The sequence below is a fragment of the Oncorhynchus clarkii genome, chromosome 5, assembly GCF_045791955.1.
Source record: "Oncorhynchus clarkii lewisi isolate Uvic-CL-2024 chromosome 5, UVic_Ocla_1.0, whole genome shotgun sequence".
Classification (NCBI taxonomy): Eukaryota; Metazoa; Chordata; class Actinopteri; order Salmoniformes; family Salmonidae; genus Oncorhynchus; species Oncorhynchus clarkii.
Window position 1 is genome coordinate 2,841,251 of NC_092151.1, and position 13,681 is coordinate 2,854,931.

Genomic DNA, 13,681 nt, shown 5'->3' on the forward strand with positions numbered 1-13,681 from the left:
ATAGTGCTTGATGGTTTTTGTGACTGTAGTTGAAGAAATGTTCTAAGTAATAGGATAAAGACGACACTTCTAATTTGCAAGATACATTTTCATTTTGTTTTCGGCACAAATGAAACCGTGTCACTGACTTGCCCATGGATTGATGTTTCAGCATGGTCTCAATGGGAGAGTTCGACTAGCCACGACCGACTAGCCACGACCGACTAGCCACGACCGACTAGCCACGACCGACTAACCACGACCGACTAACCACGACCGACTAGCCACGACCGACTAGCCACGACCGACTAGCACACGCAGTTACAAGCCTGCTAGTTAGAGGCAGGCGGACGAGTAATATCCACCGTCGTAGTGCAGATGAAGCCGGAGCTGGAATGCGAAGCTAACTGAAGCTGTCATCAATCTACACTAGAGCCTGGGGGGGGGTTTAGATTTGGGGTCCACGGTGAGTTATGTCAGGTACTTACCGGTCAACTGGTGGGTTACGTGGAACTGGCATAAAGCCTGTGTAAAGAGAGAAAGCTGATTTACTCCGACTGGCGAATCATGTTCTTTCATGTCCCTGTGGAACATCTGTTTACAGACAAGTTGCCAATTTCAACATGTTTTGTCCTAATACTGCTACATCGTTAGTCAATAAGAAAAGTAAAAAAAATCAATACTTACTTACAACCTCCTACTCTGATTCATAACATCCAAAGTGGAAAATATCACACGGAAAATTGGGACATTAAATCTAACCTCTTGCCACTACAGTAAACTGATAGTTGTAACAGTAGTACGTCAGCTAGGTTAAACATCAGTCACCTGGATCTGGCTTCAACTCTTGTTACATTTGTTGCAGATACGGATTTCAAAATGAGCTTTACTGGTAAACTCAAGCATGTTTCATCAGTGCATTCTTATCGTTCAGATACCAGTTAAAGGACAAGACAGACCAACACAAACGCTGGCGGTGCACAGAGGGTGGCCGTACTGTCACCGCTGACCACAATGGCCGTCATTTTCTGTTCATTTCCAGACATGTCTTCATGTTTGATCACAATCGTTCGTCGACACCCAGCAGGAGATCTACTGCACGCGGCCGACGTTCCTGTTGGTCCAGCTCGTCCTTATAACTGACATTGACCGGTACCAATACAATTACTAGTTGTGTGCCCAAATGGCCCAGTTCCTTAAATAAATAACAAATACAATTAAAAAAATATATATACACACACACTGCTTTAGACCAGAGCCATTTGGACCCTGGTCTCAAGTAGTGCACTAAATAGGGAATAGGGGGCCCCATAGGACTCTGGTCTAAAGTAGTGCACTATGTAGGGAATAGGGGGCCATCTGGGATACATGTCCATGCTGGACCAATACATATGGCAGTGATAGTAACCTGGTCTCTGTGGGAACTCGGCTGGATAGTCAATCCTTGGGCGTTTCCTGTTGTGAATGTCATATTCCTCGGGCCGACGCCTACATGAATTAGGTAAACAATTGAGACAAGCACCACGATACAGCACAGCATCCTAGTTGCCCTAAGTCATAATAGAACTGTGTAAAACATCTAGTATCATCTGAAAAGCATATGTATACATCTACACACCAAAACATTTACATGAACTAGTAACAAAAATAAAAATAAAAAACCTATTGACAGATTGAGAAACAAATTGATTTTAGCCTTATCACCATTCTGTCTCTTCTGAGCTCATCCACCTCCATAAAGGGGGAAACTTAATTTATGACCAAAATTCAGGATGCATTTCATTGAATCTTGACAGTATTCCCAAATACTTTTTTTTTTTAAAACACTAAACATGTATAGACAGTTATAATGAGCAGACTGAATCAATCAACCATTATATTCTGAATGATATCTGACTGAATCAATCAACCATTATATTCTGAATGATATCTGACTGAATCAATCAACCATTATATTCTGAATGATATCTGACTGAATCAATCAACCATTATATTCTGAATGATATCTGACTGAATCAATCAACCATTATATTCTGAATGATATCTGACTGAATCAATCAACCATTATATTCTGAATGATATCTGACTGAATCAATCAACCATTATATTCTGAATGATATCTGACTGAATCAATCAACCATTATATTCTGAATGATATCTGACTGAATCAATCAACCATTATATTCTGAATGATATCTGACTGAATCAATCAACCATTATATTCTGAATGATATCTGACTGAATCAATCAACCATTATATTCTGAATGATATCTTACTGAATCAACCATTATATTCTGAATGATATCTGACTGAATCAATCAACCATTATATTCTGAATGATATCTTACTGAATCAACCATTATATTCTGAATTATATCTTACTGGTTGTGGACAGTTCCATTAAAACAGTGAATTGACCAGTAAGTTGTTTTTGTTCAGATCGGTCCTATGATAGTTCAACTCATTCTGTAGCTAAAACAGGATGTTTTACAGTACTGTAACTATTGGAAGTACACCCTAGTTACCTGTTTGGGGATAGTTTGGGGTATCACTTGTCTCCAATAAGGAGCTAGAGTTCTATTCTAACAGCTTCTGACTAGCCATCAATAACCACGTTAGCACTAAGTGAATGATCAGTACTCTACGACACAACTTTCCATGATCAATTCAAAAATCTACCAGATAGTAAAATGTTTTGTTTGTTTTTACAGCTGGGATAATGACTGTCTACAGGAAAATGAAGAAAGAGCCGGTTAAAATTGTAACATACCGCTTTCTTGTAGTTTTGTGACCTGTTACCGTTGACATATATTAAGATATCAAAAGTTCATATAGACAGTCCATCTTACGGTTTAGGGTCTACAGCCACAAAGACATTACAAGGATGGGGCCGGGCTGGGGAGGGCAAAGGGGGTGATTGATAAGGGTGATTGATGCAGTCCATTGCAATCGAAAAGACCAGGGGATGAACTTCACGTCGGCCATTTTATAAAACCAAAAAGGTGACGGCCCCCTTTGGCTTAGAACATCCCTTCCTCGTGGTGTTATTCTCAGTCCATTGAGGCCTTAAAAAGGAAAGGAGTGGGGTTGTATCATTCTGCCAGTGGGTCTCCTCCTACCTTATTCTCAGTCCTTTAGGTTAGGGTATGGAAACACTCCTGTCCTTTAGGAAACACTCCTAACCTAGTCCTTTAGGTCAGGGTATGGAAACACTCCTGTCCTTTAGGTTAGGGTATGGAAACACTCCTGTCCTTTAGGAAACACTCCTAACCTAGTCCTTTAGGTCAGGGTATGGAAACACTCCTGTCCTTTAGGTTAGGGTATGGAAACACTCCTGTCCTTTAGGAAACACTCCTAACCTAGTCCTTTAGGTCAGGGTATGGAAACACTCCTGTCCTTTAGGTTAGGGTATGGAAACACTCCTGTCCTTTAGGAAACACTCCTAACCTAGTCCTTTAGGTTAGGGTATGGAAACACTCCTGTCCTTTAGGAAACACTCCTAACCTAGTCCTTTAGGTTAGGGTATGGAAACACGCCTGTCCTTCAGGAAACACTCCTAACCTAGTCCTTTAGGTTAGGGTATGGAAACACTCCTGTCCTTCAGGAAACACTCCTAACCTAGTCCTTTAGGTTTCTCTAACCACTTACCACCAGGTGCCATTCATTCCAGATGAAGAAACTTTAACAAGAAACGGCTGGCAGGCTCTCTCAGCACCACAACCATCTCCAGTCCTGTTTGGTTGTGTGGGGGGGGCAGTGACCGACCGACCATTAACCAAAATGTTTTTGCGGGTATATGATCTCTTGAAGGGGATGTCGGGGGATTTGGATTGCTGGTGTAAACGGAGCATTGCAACAGGAGGTAGAGAGAAACACACAGCAGAGCCAAGCCCTCTCTCTCTCTCTCTCTAGGTTGTCGCCAGGTCTCCCAAAAGGCCTACCGCTTTCCAGAACTTTCCAACGCTTTTTTTTTTACTCCCTTTCCAGGCAGCTTTGTAGATAGACACCCACCCCTGCCCATCTGAAGCTACAGGCATACACAGCAGTAGTGTAGATTTCACCACAGGTATACATTATGTATATTCAATAAATGGCCCATGGAGGGAGAGAAAAGTCCCCTGGAAGCATTTTAGACAGCATCATCATTCTCCCCACTCAAATCCATGTGCCATCTTCTGCTTAAATAGAACGGCTCCTTTTTCTAAGTCCCATATATGACTAGGTTTTAACTCGCCAGGATACTCCTGAAAGAAAAGGCTTCGGGAACAAATTTAAAAAAACAGACTTATCTAGACAAATTCATTCAAGCAACCTGAAGACACATGTATTAAAACGCAACTACAACTTAAGTGGCTTTAAGTATCATGATGGTATAAATTAAAATTGCATTCTTTATATTGAGAGATCAAACTAATTAACCACCATCACCTGTAGAGAGAGACAAGCCACACTCAGCCTACTAGCAACGGCCCGGCCCATAGATACTGGGGTTAGCAACGGCCCGGCCCATAGATACTGGGGTTAGCAACGGCCCGGCCCATAGATACTGGGGTTAGCAACGGCCCGGCCCATAGATACTGGGGTTAGCAACGGCCCGGCCCATAGATACTGGGGTTAGCAACGGCCCGGCCCATAGATACTGGGGTTAGCAACGGCCCGGCCCATAGATACAGGGGTTAGCAACGGCCCGGCCCATAGATACTGGGGTTAGCAACGGCCCGGCCCATAGATACTGGGGTTAGCACTGGCCCGGCCCATAGATACTGGGATTAGCACTGGCCCGGCCCATAGATACTGGGGTTAGCACTGGCCCGGCCCATAGATACTGGGGTTAAGACTGGCCCGGCCCATAGATACTAGGGTTAAGACTGGCCCGGCCCATAGATACTGGGGTTAAGACTGGCCCGGCCCATAGATACTGGGGTTAGCACTGGCCCGGCCCATAGATACTGGGGTTAAGACTGGCCCGGCCCATAGATACTGGGGTTAAGACTGGCCCGGCCCATAGATACTGGGGTTAAGACTGGCCCGGCCCATAGATACTGTGGAGCTGTGGTACGGGGTCCTTAGCAACAGCCCAGAGGATGTCAGCAGGTTTCCCTCTTCGCTGGGATGTGATGAGAGCATTCTGGAAGGGGCGGTTAGACCATCGGATCAGAACACTGCTCCGGGCATCATGTCACGCCGACACCAGAGCTCACTAGCAGTCCAAAGAATATTTCTAACCTTCCCAGGTCGCCTCGGGCGGGTTCTCTGTGCGGCGGGCGTCCTCGAGAACGCGGCTCCGAAGGCATCCTCCGCTTGTGTCGCATTTTATGAATAACTTGATACAAGTCAATGCTCTCGTCCTGGGGGAACAGCATGCACAGCTGCATCCCACACCCTGGTTCGATCTCCTGGTGGTCCCGAGGATGGGGGAGACACAGATCAGTAGATTAAAAAAAATAAAAAAACTCAATTAGAATTAGTGTGAAAATACATAAATATAAAATACAGAGCATTGTGAAAGTATTCATTCCCTTTTTCCACATTGTTACATTACAACCTTATTCAAAAACAGTTGCTAATATATGCATATTATTAGCATATTTGGATAGAAAACACTCTGAAGTTTCTGAAACTGTTTGAATGATGTCTGTGAGTATAACAGAATTCATATGGCAGGCAAAAACCTGAGAAGAAATCCAAACAGGAAGTGAGAAATCCGAGGTTGGTCGATTTTCAACCCAGGCCCTATTGAATTCACAGTGGGATATGGATGAAGTTGCACTTCCTAGGGCTTCCACTAGATGTCAACCGTCTTTAGAAACTTGAATGAGGCTTCTACTGTGTTGTGGGCCTGAATAAGAGCTGAATGACCTGCGTTCCATTGCATCTCTAGACACAAAGGAATTCTCTGGTTGGAACTTTATTGAAGAGTTATGATAACAACACCCTAAAGATTTATTCTAAACTTAGTTTGAAATGTTTCTTCGACCTGTAATATAACTTTTTGAAGTTTTTGTCCTAGGTTATGCGGGAACCTGCACCAGCGTTTGGATAGGTGTACCAAACGCGCTAACAAAAGTAGCTAATTGGACATAAATAACGGACATTATCGAACAAATCAAGCATTTATTGTGGACCTGGGATTCCTAGGACTGCATTCTGATGAAGATCATCAAAGGTAAGGAAACATTTATCATGTATTTTCTGGTTTCTGTTGGCTCCAACACGGCGGCTAATTGTATTATTTTTCTGAGCGCCGTCTCAGATTATTGCATGGTTTGCTTTTTCCGTAAAGTTTTTTTGAAATCTGACACAGCGGTTGCATTAAGGAGAAGTATATCTATAATTCCATGTGTAGAACTTGTATTATCATCTACATTTATGATGAGTATTTCTGTTGAATTGATGTGGCTATGCAAAATCACTTGATGTTTTTGGAACTAGTGAACGTAACGCGCCAATGTAAACTCAGATTTTTATATAAATATGAACTTTATCAAACAACACACACATGTATTGTGTAACGTGAAGTCCTGTGAGTGTCATCTGATGAAGATCATCAAAGGTTAGTGATTCATTTTATCTCTATTTGTGCTTTTGTGACTCCTCTCTTTGGCTGGAAAAAATGGCTATGTTTTTCTGTGGCTTGGTGGTGACCTAACATAATCGTTTGTGGTGCTTTCGCTGTAAAGCCTATTTGAAATCGGACACTGGTGGGATTAACAAGATTATATTTAAAAAGGTTAGGAATGTTAATTATGAGATTTCTGTTTGAATTTGGCGCCCTGCACTTTCACTGGCTGTTGTCATATCAATACTTTTTTCCCCTCCCCCTTTTCGTCCCAATTTCATGGTATCCAATTGTTAGTAGCTACTATCTTGTCTCATCGCTACAACTCCCGTACGGACTCGGGAGAGACGAAGGTTGAAAGTCATGCGTCCTCCGATACACAACCCAACCTAGCCGCACTGCTTCTTAACACAGCGCGCATCCAACCCGGAAGCCAGCCGCACCAATGTGTTGGAGGAAACACCGTACACCTGGCAACCTTGGTTAGCGTGCACTGCACCCGGCCCGCCACAGGAGTCGCTGGTGGCACAGCTAGCGCTGCAGTACAGTGCCCTTAACCACTGCGCCACCCGGGAGGCCCTAGGGTCTGAATACTTATGTAAATGTGATATTTCTGTTCTTTTGCTAATATTTCTCAGAACCTGTTATTGATTTGTCATTATGGGGTATTGTTTGTAGATTGATGAGAGGGGAAAACTATTTAATCTATTTTTAGGATCGGGCTATAACGGTATTTTTAAAAAGTGGAAAAAGTCAAATACTTAGCGATGCTTTTATACAAAGAAACTTAACAAAATGTATGATTGACCCCGGCAGGAATCATACCCGCTATCCTAGAGTGACAAGCTCTAGAAAGTGATCGAAGCAGAACCAAAAGACCAAGGACAGCATATGATAGATAGATAGATAGATGAAGAATGTCTACCTGTCCATCTCGGCCGATCTTTACAGGCTTGTGTTCGTTCCACGGGTTGGAAAGGTGAGCCGTTTTAGTGAACGGCAACTCCCGTCTGAAAACAAGCCATTTAGATTATTCCTTTAAACCGGATCATGGGATGCACAAGTCTTACAACAGATCTGAGATCACAAAAAAAAAAAAAAAAAAATCATATTCATATTTCTGGCTGCTACCACAATGCCAGTAAAGACATGATACACGTTCCAAATGACACGCCAAACTCCCTATGTAGTGCACTGCTTTACACCCAAACCTTATGGGCCCGGGTCAAAAGGAGTGCACTCTATAGAGAATAGGGTGCCATTTGGAACGTATCTCATGTCTTTGAGGATAAGCCAGAAGTGTTCACCTGCAGATCCAGTGGATCTTGAACACCCCACCCAGCATCTTGGCATTCATCCCAGCAGGCAGGACCCAGTGGATGGGAGACCCTCCATGATGAGACTCCGAGGACAGCCTGGCGAAACCTGCACACACAGGAGGACAGACCATATTCAGTACACTACGCACAGGTCGGCCTCCGCACGGGGCGATGGCGCGCGTCGGCCTCCGCACGGGGCGATGGCGCGCGTCGACCTCGCAACGGCATGATAACATCAGGGATGTGATTCAAGAACAAGATAGAAAACCAAGATGCTGTCTCAGGTAGGGCTGTTAATTCCTGGAAGATCCAGTGTCTGCAGGTTTTCGCTCCTCCCTTGTACTTGCTTGATGTCTAAGGTTATTGATTAGTTAGGAAGTACAATAGGGCTCTGGGGCCTCATCAACCGTGCCTGATCATTAGCCAACCATCATTATAAATACTGTGCATTCAACACCTCCATTTCCCTCAAAATAAACTATATTTAGTTGCAATACAATTGATCAACAACAAGAAGCTGTGCGTTCTCTTGATCTGAGATTCATGTGGAGATACGCCCACCTTCCCGTCGAGTTCAAAAAAATGGACCAATCACAACCTTTTGTGGGAAAAGTGGCACGCGCTAGTTTTAAAGTCTTATTTGTGCCTTTGATAAATGAGGCCCCTGGTGAAAAGTAGTGCACTAATATATATATATATATATTAGTGCACTACTTATAGTGCACTACTTTTCACCAGGGGCCTCATATATATATATATATATATAGGGAATAGGATTCCATTTCAGCCTGTTTACCTTGGAACTTTCCACTCTCCCTGACTGAGAAGACCAGGATGACGCTGTGGGCAGAACGGAAGGCGGCGTTCAGCTTCTTCTCGTTCACAGGCAGAGTGGACCACACTCCCTGGCAATAACAACCAACATAAAACAGCAGACTTGTTTGTTTGTGTTCAGCATCAGTCAATATTACCGTACAGATTATTTTTTAAAGTACATATAAACAGACAGATTGATGGCAGTCATTTGTGTTTTGTACATTCTATATCAAATATTTTTTTTATAAAAGCTATTTTCACATCAGCAGTTATCACAACATGCTGAACTGTTATCACAGCTGAGAACCAAGCAGCTGGAGAAGCAGAAGTCAAAGCACAGTGGATAGGAAATACTCCTTAGAAGAAACCTAGAGAGGAACCAGGCTCTGAGGGGTGACCAGTCCTCTACTGGCTGTACTGGGAAGACCAGAGGAACCAGGCTCTGAGGGGTGACCAGTCCTCCACTGGCTGTACTGGGTATACCAGAGGAACCAGGCTCTGAGGGGTGACCAGTCCTCCACTGGCTGTACTGGGTATACCAGAGGAACCAGGCTCTGAGGGGTGACCAGTCCTCCACTGGCTGTACTGGGTATACCAGAGGAACCAGGCTCTGAGGGGTGACCAGTCCTCCACTGGCTGTACTGGGTATACCAGAGGAACCAGGCTCTGAGGGGTGACCAGTCCTCTACTGGCTGTACTGGGAAGACCAGAGGAACCAGGCTCTGAGGGGTGACCAGTCCTCTACTGGCTGTACTGGGAAGACCAGAGGAACCAGGCTCTGAGGGGTGACCAGTCCTCTACTGGCTGTACTGGGAAGACCAGAGGAACCAGGCTCTGAGGGGTGACCAGTCCTCTACTGGCTGTACTGGGTAGACCAGAGGAACCAGGCTCTGAGGGGTGACCAGTCCTCCACTGGCTGTACTGGGAAGACCAGAGGAACCAGGCTCTGAGGGGTGACCAGTCCTCCACTGGCTGTACTGGGTATACCAGAGGAACCAGGCTCTGAGGGGTGACCAGTCCTCTACTGGCTGTACTGGGTAGACCAGAGGAACCAGGCTCTGAGGGGTGACCAGTCCTCTACTGGCTGTACTGGGTAGACCAGAGGAACCAGGCTCTGAGGGGTGACCAGTCCTCTACTGGCTGTACTGGGTAGACCAGAGGAACCAGGCTCTGAGGGGTGGCCAGTCCTCTACTGGCTGTACTGGGTAGACCAGAGGAACCAGGCTCTGAGGGGTGGCCAGTCCTCTTCTGGCTGTACTAGGAAGACCAGAGGAACCAGGCTCTGAGGGGTGGCCAGTCCTCTACTGGCTGTACTGGGTAGACCAGAGGAACCAGGCTCTGAGGGGTGGCCAGTCCTCTACTGGCTGTACCGGGTAGACCAGAGGAACCAGGCTCTGAGGGGTGGCCAGTCCTCCACTGGCTGTACTGGGTAGACCAGAGGAACCAGGCTCTGAGGGGTGGTCAGTCCTCTACTGGCTGTACTGGGAAGACCAGAGGAACCCGGCTCTGAGGGGTGGCCAGTCCTCTACTGGCTGTACTGGGTATACCAGAGGAACCAGGCTCTGAGGGGTGGCCAGTCCTCCACTGGCTGTACTGGGAAGACCAGAGGAACCAGGCTCTGAGGGGTGACCAGTCCTCTACTGGCTGTACTGGGTATACCAGAGGAACCAGGCTCTGAGGGGTGACCAGTCCTCTACTGGCTGTACTGGGTAGACCAGAGGAACCAGGCTCTGAGGGGTGGCCAGTCCTCTACTGGCTGTACTGGGTAGACCAGAGGAACCAGGCTCTGAGGGGTGACCAGTCCTCTACTGGCTGTACTGGGTAGAGATTGAGAGACTAAGTTAAGATAGAGAAGTGCACCTTAGCCTTGGCCAGGGAGACGTTCTCATGGTTGTTGCTCTTGATCAGGAAGAAGCGTGCGTCTCGTAGGATGTACTTCAGCTTGCTGCTCTGATCCTTGCGGACGGCTCGAACAGAGGAGGATAGCTTCTCATGCTTCTTCTCAGAACCTGGAGGACAAAAAAAAACAAAAAAATCACATCATAAAATCCAAAGTAATTACAGCAGCAATGCCAAGCGTCAGCCGGAGTGGTGTAAAGCTCGCCGCCATTGGACTCTGGAGCAGTGGAAACACGTTCTCTGGTGTGATGAATGACGCTTCACCATCTGGCAGGCCGACAGACAAATCTGGGTTTGGCGTATGCTCGAGAACGCTACCTGCCCCAATGCATAGTGCCAACGGTAAAGTTTGTGGCGGAGGAGGAATAATGGTCTGGGGCTGTTTTTCATGGTTCGGGCTAAGCCCCTTAGTTCAAGTGAAGGGAAATCTTAACACTACAGCATACAATGACGTTCTGGATGATTCTGTGCTTCCAACTTTTGGCAACAGTTTGGGGAAGGCCCTTTCCTGTTTCAGCATGTGACCCTTGTGCACAATGCGAGGTCCATACAGAAATGGTTTGTCGAGATCGGTGTGGAAGAACTGGACTTGCCTGCACAGAGCCCTGACCTCAACCCCATCGAGCACCTTTGGGATGAATTGGAACGCAGACTGCGAGCCAGGCCTAATCGCCCAACATCAGTGCCCGACCTCACTAATGCTTTTGTGGCTGAATGGAAGCAAGTCCCTGCAGCAATGTTCCAACATCTAGTGGAAAACCTTCCCAGAAGAGTGGAGGCTGTTATAGCAGCAATGTTCCTACATCTAGTGGAAAGCCTTCCCAGAAGAGTGGAGGCTGTTATAGCAGCAATGTTCCTACATCTAGTGGAAAGCCTTCCCAGAAGAGTGGAGGCTTTTCCAGCAGTAAAGGGGGGGACCAACTACATATTAAAGCCCATGATTTTGGAATGAGATGTTGGATGAGCATGTGTCCACATACTTTTGCTCATGTAGGCATCTGGATTGATGAGAGCCATGTTTCAGAAAGCATGTTGATGAGTTAAGAATGAACTAACACGGCCTTCCTATATAAAAACAACAGGTTGTGTGTGTCATTAGACAGCAGAAAACGAATTCTTCAGTTGATATTCACACTGCTTATAGACTATGGGGATATCATTTATGTGAATGTAGCTGCCACTGTATTGAAAAGCTACTGGACACAGTTTATGATAAACACACTAGGCTTTTACGACGGGGCACCAGGTTCAGTACACATCATAGCTTTCTGTATCAGAAAGTGGCTCGGTCCTCTTTGAAAGCTAGATTGATGAATTGCACTGTTTATATAAAGCCCTCCTACATAAACCTCCTGCTCTGTCATAGGACAGCGATACCAGACCCGGTTGAGAGATGGCTAACTCTGGAGATACCTTCCACCTCCAACCAGTTAGGTACATCTGCTGTTAGAGTTTTGGCACCTTACTGGTAGAATAATCTCCAAGGCTCTCTAAATGGGATGGATGGGTGCCTCTAGGACAGTCCAAGGCTCTCTAAATGGGATGGATGGGTGCCTCTAGGACAGTCCAAGGCTCTCTAAATGGGATGGATGGGTGCCTCTAGGACAGTCCAAGGCTCTCTAAATGGGATGGATGGGTGCCTCTAGGACAGTCCAAGGCTCTCTAAATGGGATGGATGGGTGCCTCTAGGACAGTCCAAGGCTCTCTAAATGGGATGGATGGGTGCCTCTAGGACAGTCCAAGGCTCTCTAAATGGGATGGATGGGTGCCTCTAGGACAGTCCAAGGCGCTCTAAATGGGATGGATGGGTGCCTCTAGGACAGTCCAAGGCTCTCTAAATGGGATGAATTGGTGCCTCTAGGACAGTCCAAGGCTCTCTAAATGGGATGGATGGGTGCCTCTAGGACAGTCCAAGGCTCTCTAAATGGGATGAATTGGTGCCTCTAGGACAGTCCAAGGCTCTCTAAATGGGATGGATGGGTGCCTCTAGGACAGTCCAAGGCTCTCTAAATGGGATGGATGGGTGCCTCTAGGACAGTCCAAGGCTCTCTAAATGGGATGAATTGGTGCCTCTAGGACAGTCCAAGGCTCTCTAAATGGGATGAATTGGTGCCTCTAGGACAGTCCAAGGCTCTCTAAATGGGATGGATGGGTGCCTCTAGGACAGTCCAAGGCTCTCTAAATGGGATGGATGGGTGCCTCTAGGACAGTCCAAGGCTCTCTAAATGGGATGAATTGGTGCCTCTAGGACAGTCCAAGGCTCTCTAAATGGGATGGATGGGTGCCTCTAGGACAGTCCAAGGCTCTCTAAATGGGATGGATGGGTGCCTCTAGGACAGTCCAAGGCTCTCTAAATGGGATGAATTGGTGCCTCTAGGACAGTCCAAGGCTCTCTAAATGGGATGGATGGGTGCCTCTAGGACAGTCCAAGGCTCTCTAAATGGGATGGATGGGTGCCTCTAGGACAGTCCAAGGCTCTCTAAATGGGATGGATGGGTGCCTCTAGGACAGTCCAAGGCTCTCTAAATGGGATGAATTGGTGCCTCTAGGACAGTCCAAGGCTCTCTAAATGGGATGGATGGGTGCCTCTAGGACAGTCCAAGGCTCTCTAAATGGGATGGATGGGTGCCTCTAGGACAGTCCAAGGCTCTCTAAATGGGATGAATTGGTGCCTCTAGGACAGTCCAAGTCTCTCTAAATGGGATGGATGGGTGCCTCTAGGACAGTCCAAGGCTCTCTAAATGGGATGGATGGGTGCCTCTAGGACAGTCCAAGGCTCTCTAAATGGGATGGATGGGTGCCTCTAGGACAGTCCAAGGCTCTCTAAATGGGATGAATTGGTGCCTCTAGGACAGTCCAAGGCTCTCTAAATGGGATGGATGGGTGCCTCTAGGACAGTCCAAGGCTCTCTAAATGGGATGGATGGGTGACTCTAGGACAGACCAAGGCTCTCTAAATGGGATGGATGGGTGCCTCTAGGACAGTCCAAGGCTCTCTAAATGGGATGGATGGGTGCCTCTAGGACAGTCCAAGGCTCTCTAAATGGGATGGATGGGTGCCTCTAGGACAGTCCAAGGCTCTCTAAATGGGATGAATTGGTGCCTCTAG

At 46.4% G+C, this 13,681-nt stretch overlaps 1 protein-coding gene across 1 annotated transcript in view; it reads right to left on the reverse strand.

Annotated features, from left to right (window-relative positions):
• LOC139408256 (YTH domain-containing protein 1-like) overlaps window positions 1-13,681 on the reverse strand; it is a 33,703-nt gene that overhangs the window by 8,094 nt on the left and 11,928 nt on the right. The window contains exons 5-11 of the mRNA XM_071151938.1: window positions 10,535-10,683; window positions 8,655-8,763; window positions 7,847-7,964; window positions 7,465-7,549; window positions 5,207-5,376; window positions 1,388-1,467; window positions 468-504 (exon numbers count right to left, since the gene is read on the reverse strand). Coding sequence (XP_071008039.1) covers window positions 468-504; window positions 1,388-1,467; window positions 5,207-5,376; window positions 7,465-7,549; window positions 7,847-7,964; window positions 8,655-8,763; window positions 10,535-10,683 — 748 coding nt within the window. The remainder of the gene's footprint in view (window positions 1-467; window positions 505-1,387; window positions 1,468-5,206; window positions 5,377-7,464; window positions 7,550-7,846; window positions 7,965-8,654; window positions 8,764-10,534; window positions 10,684-13,681) is intronic.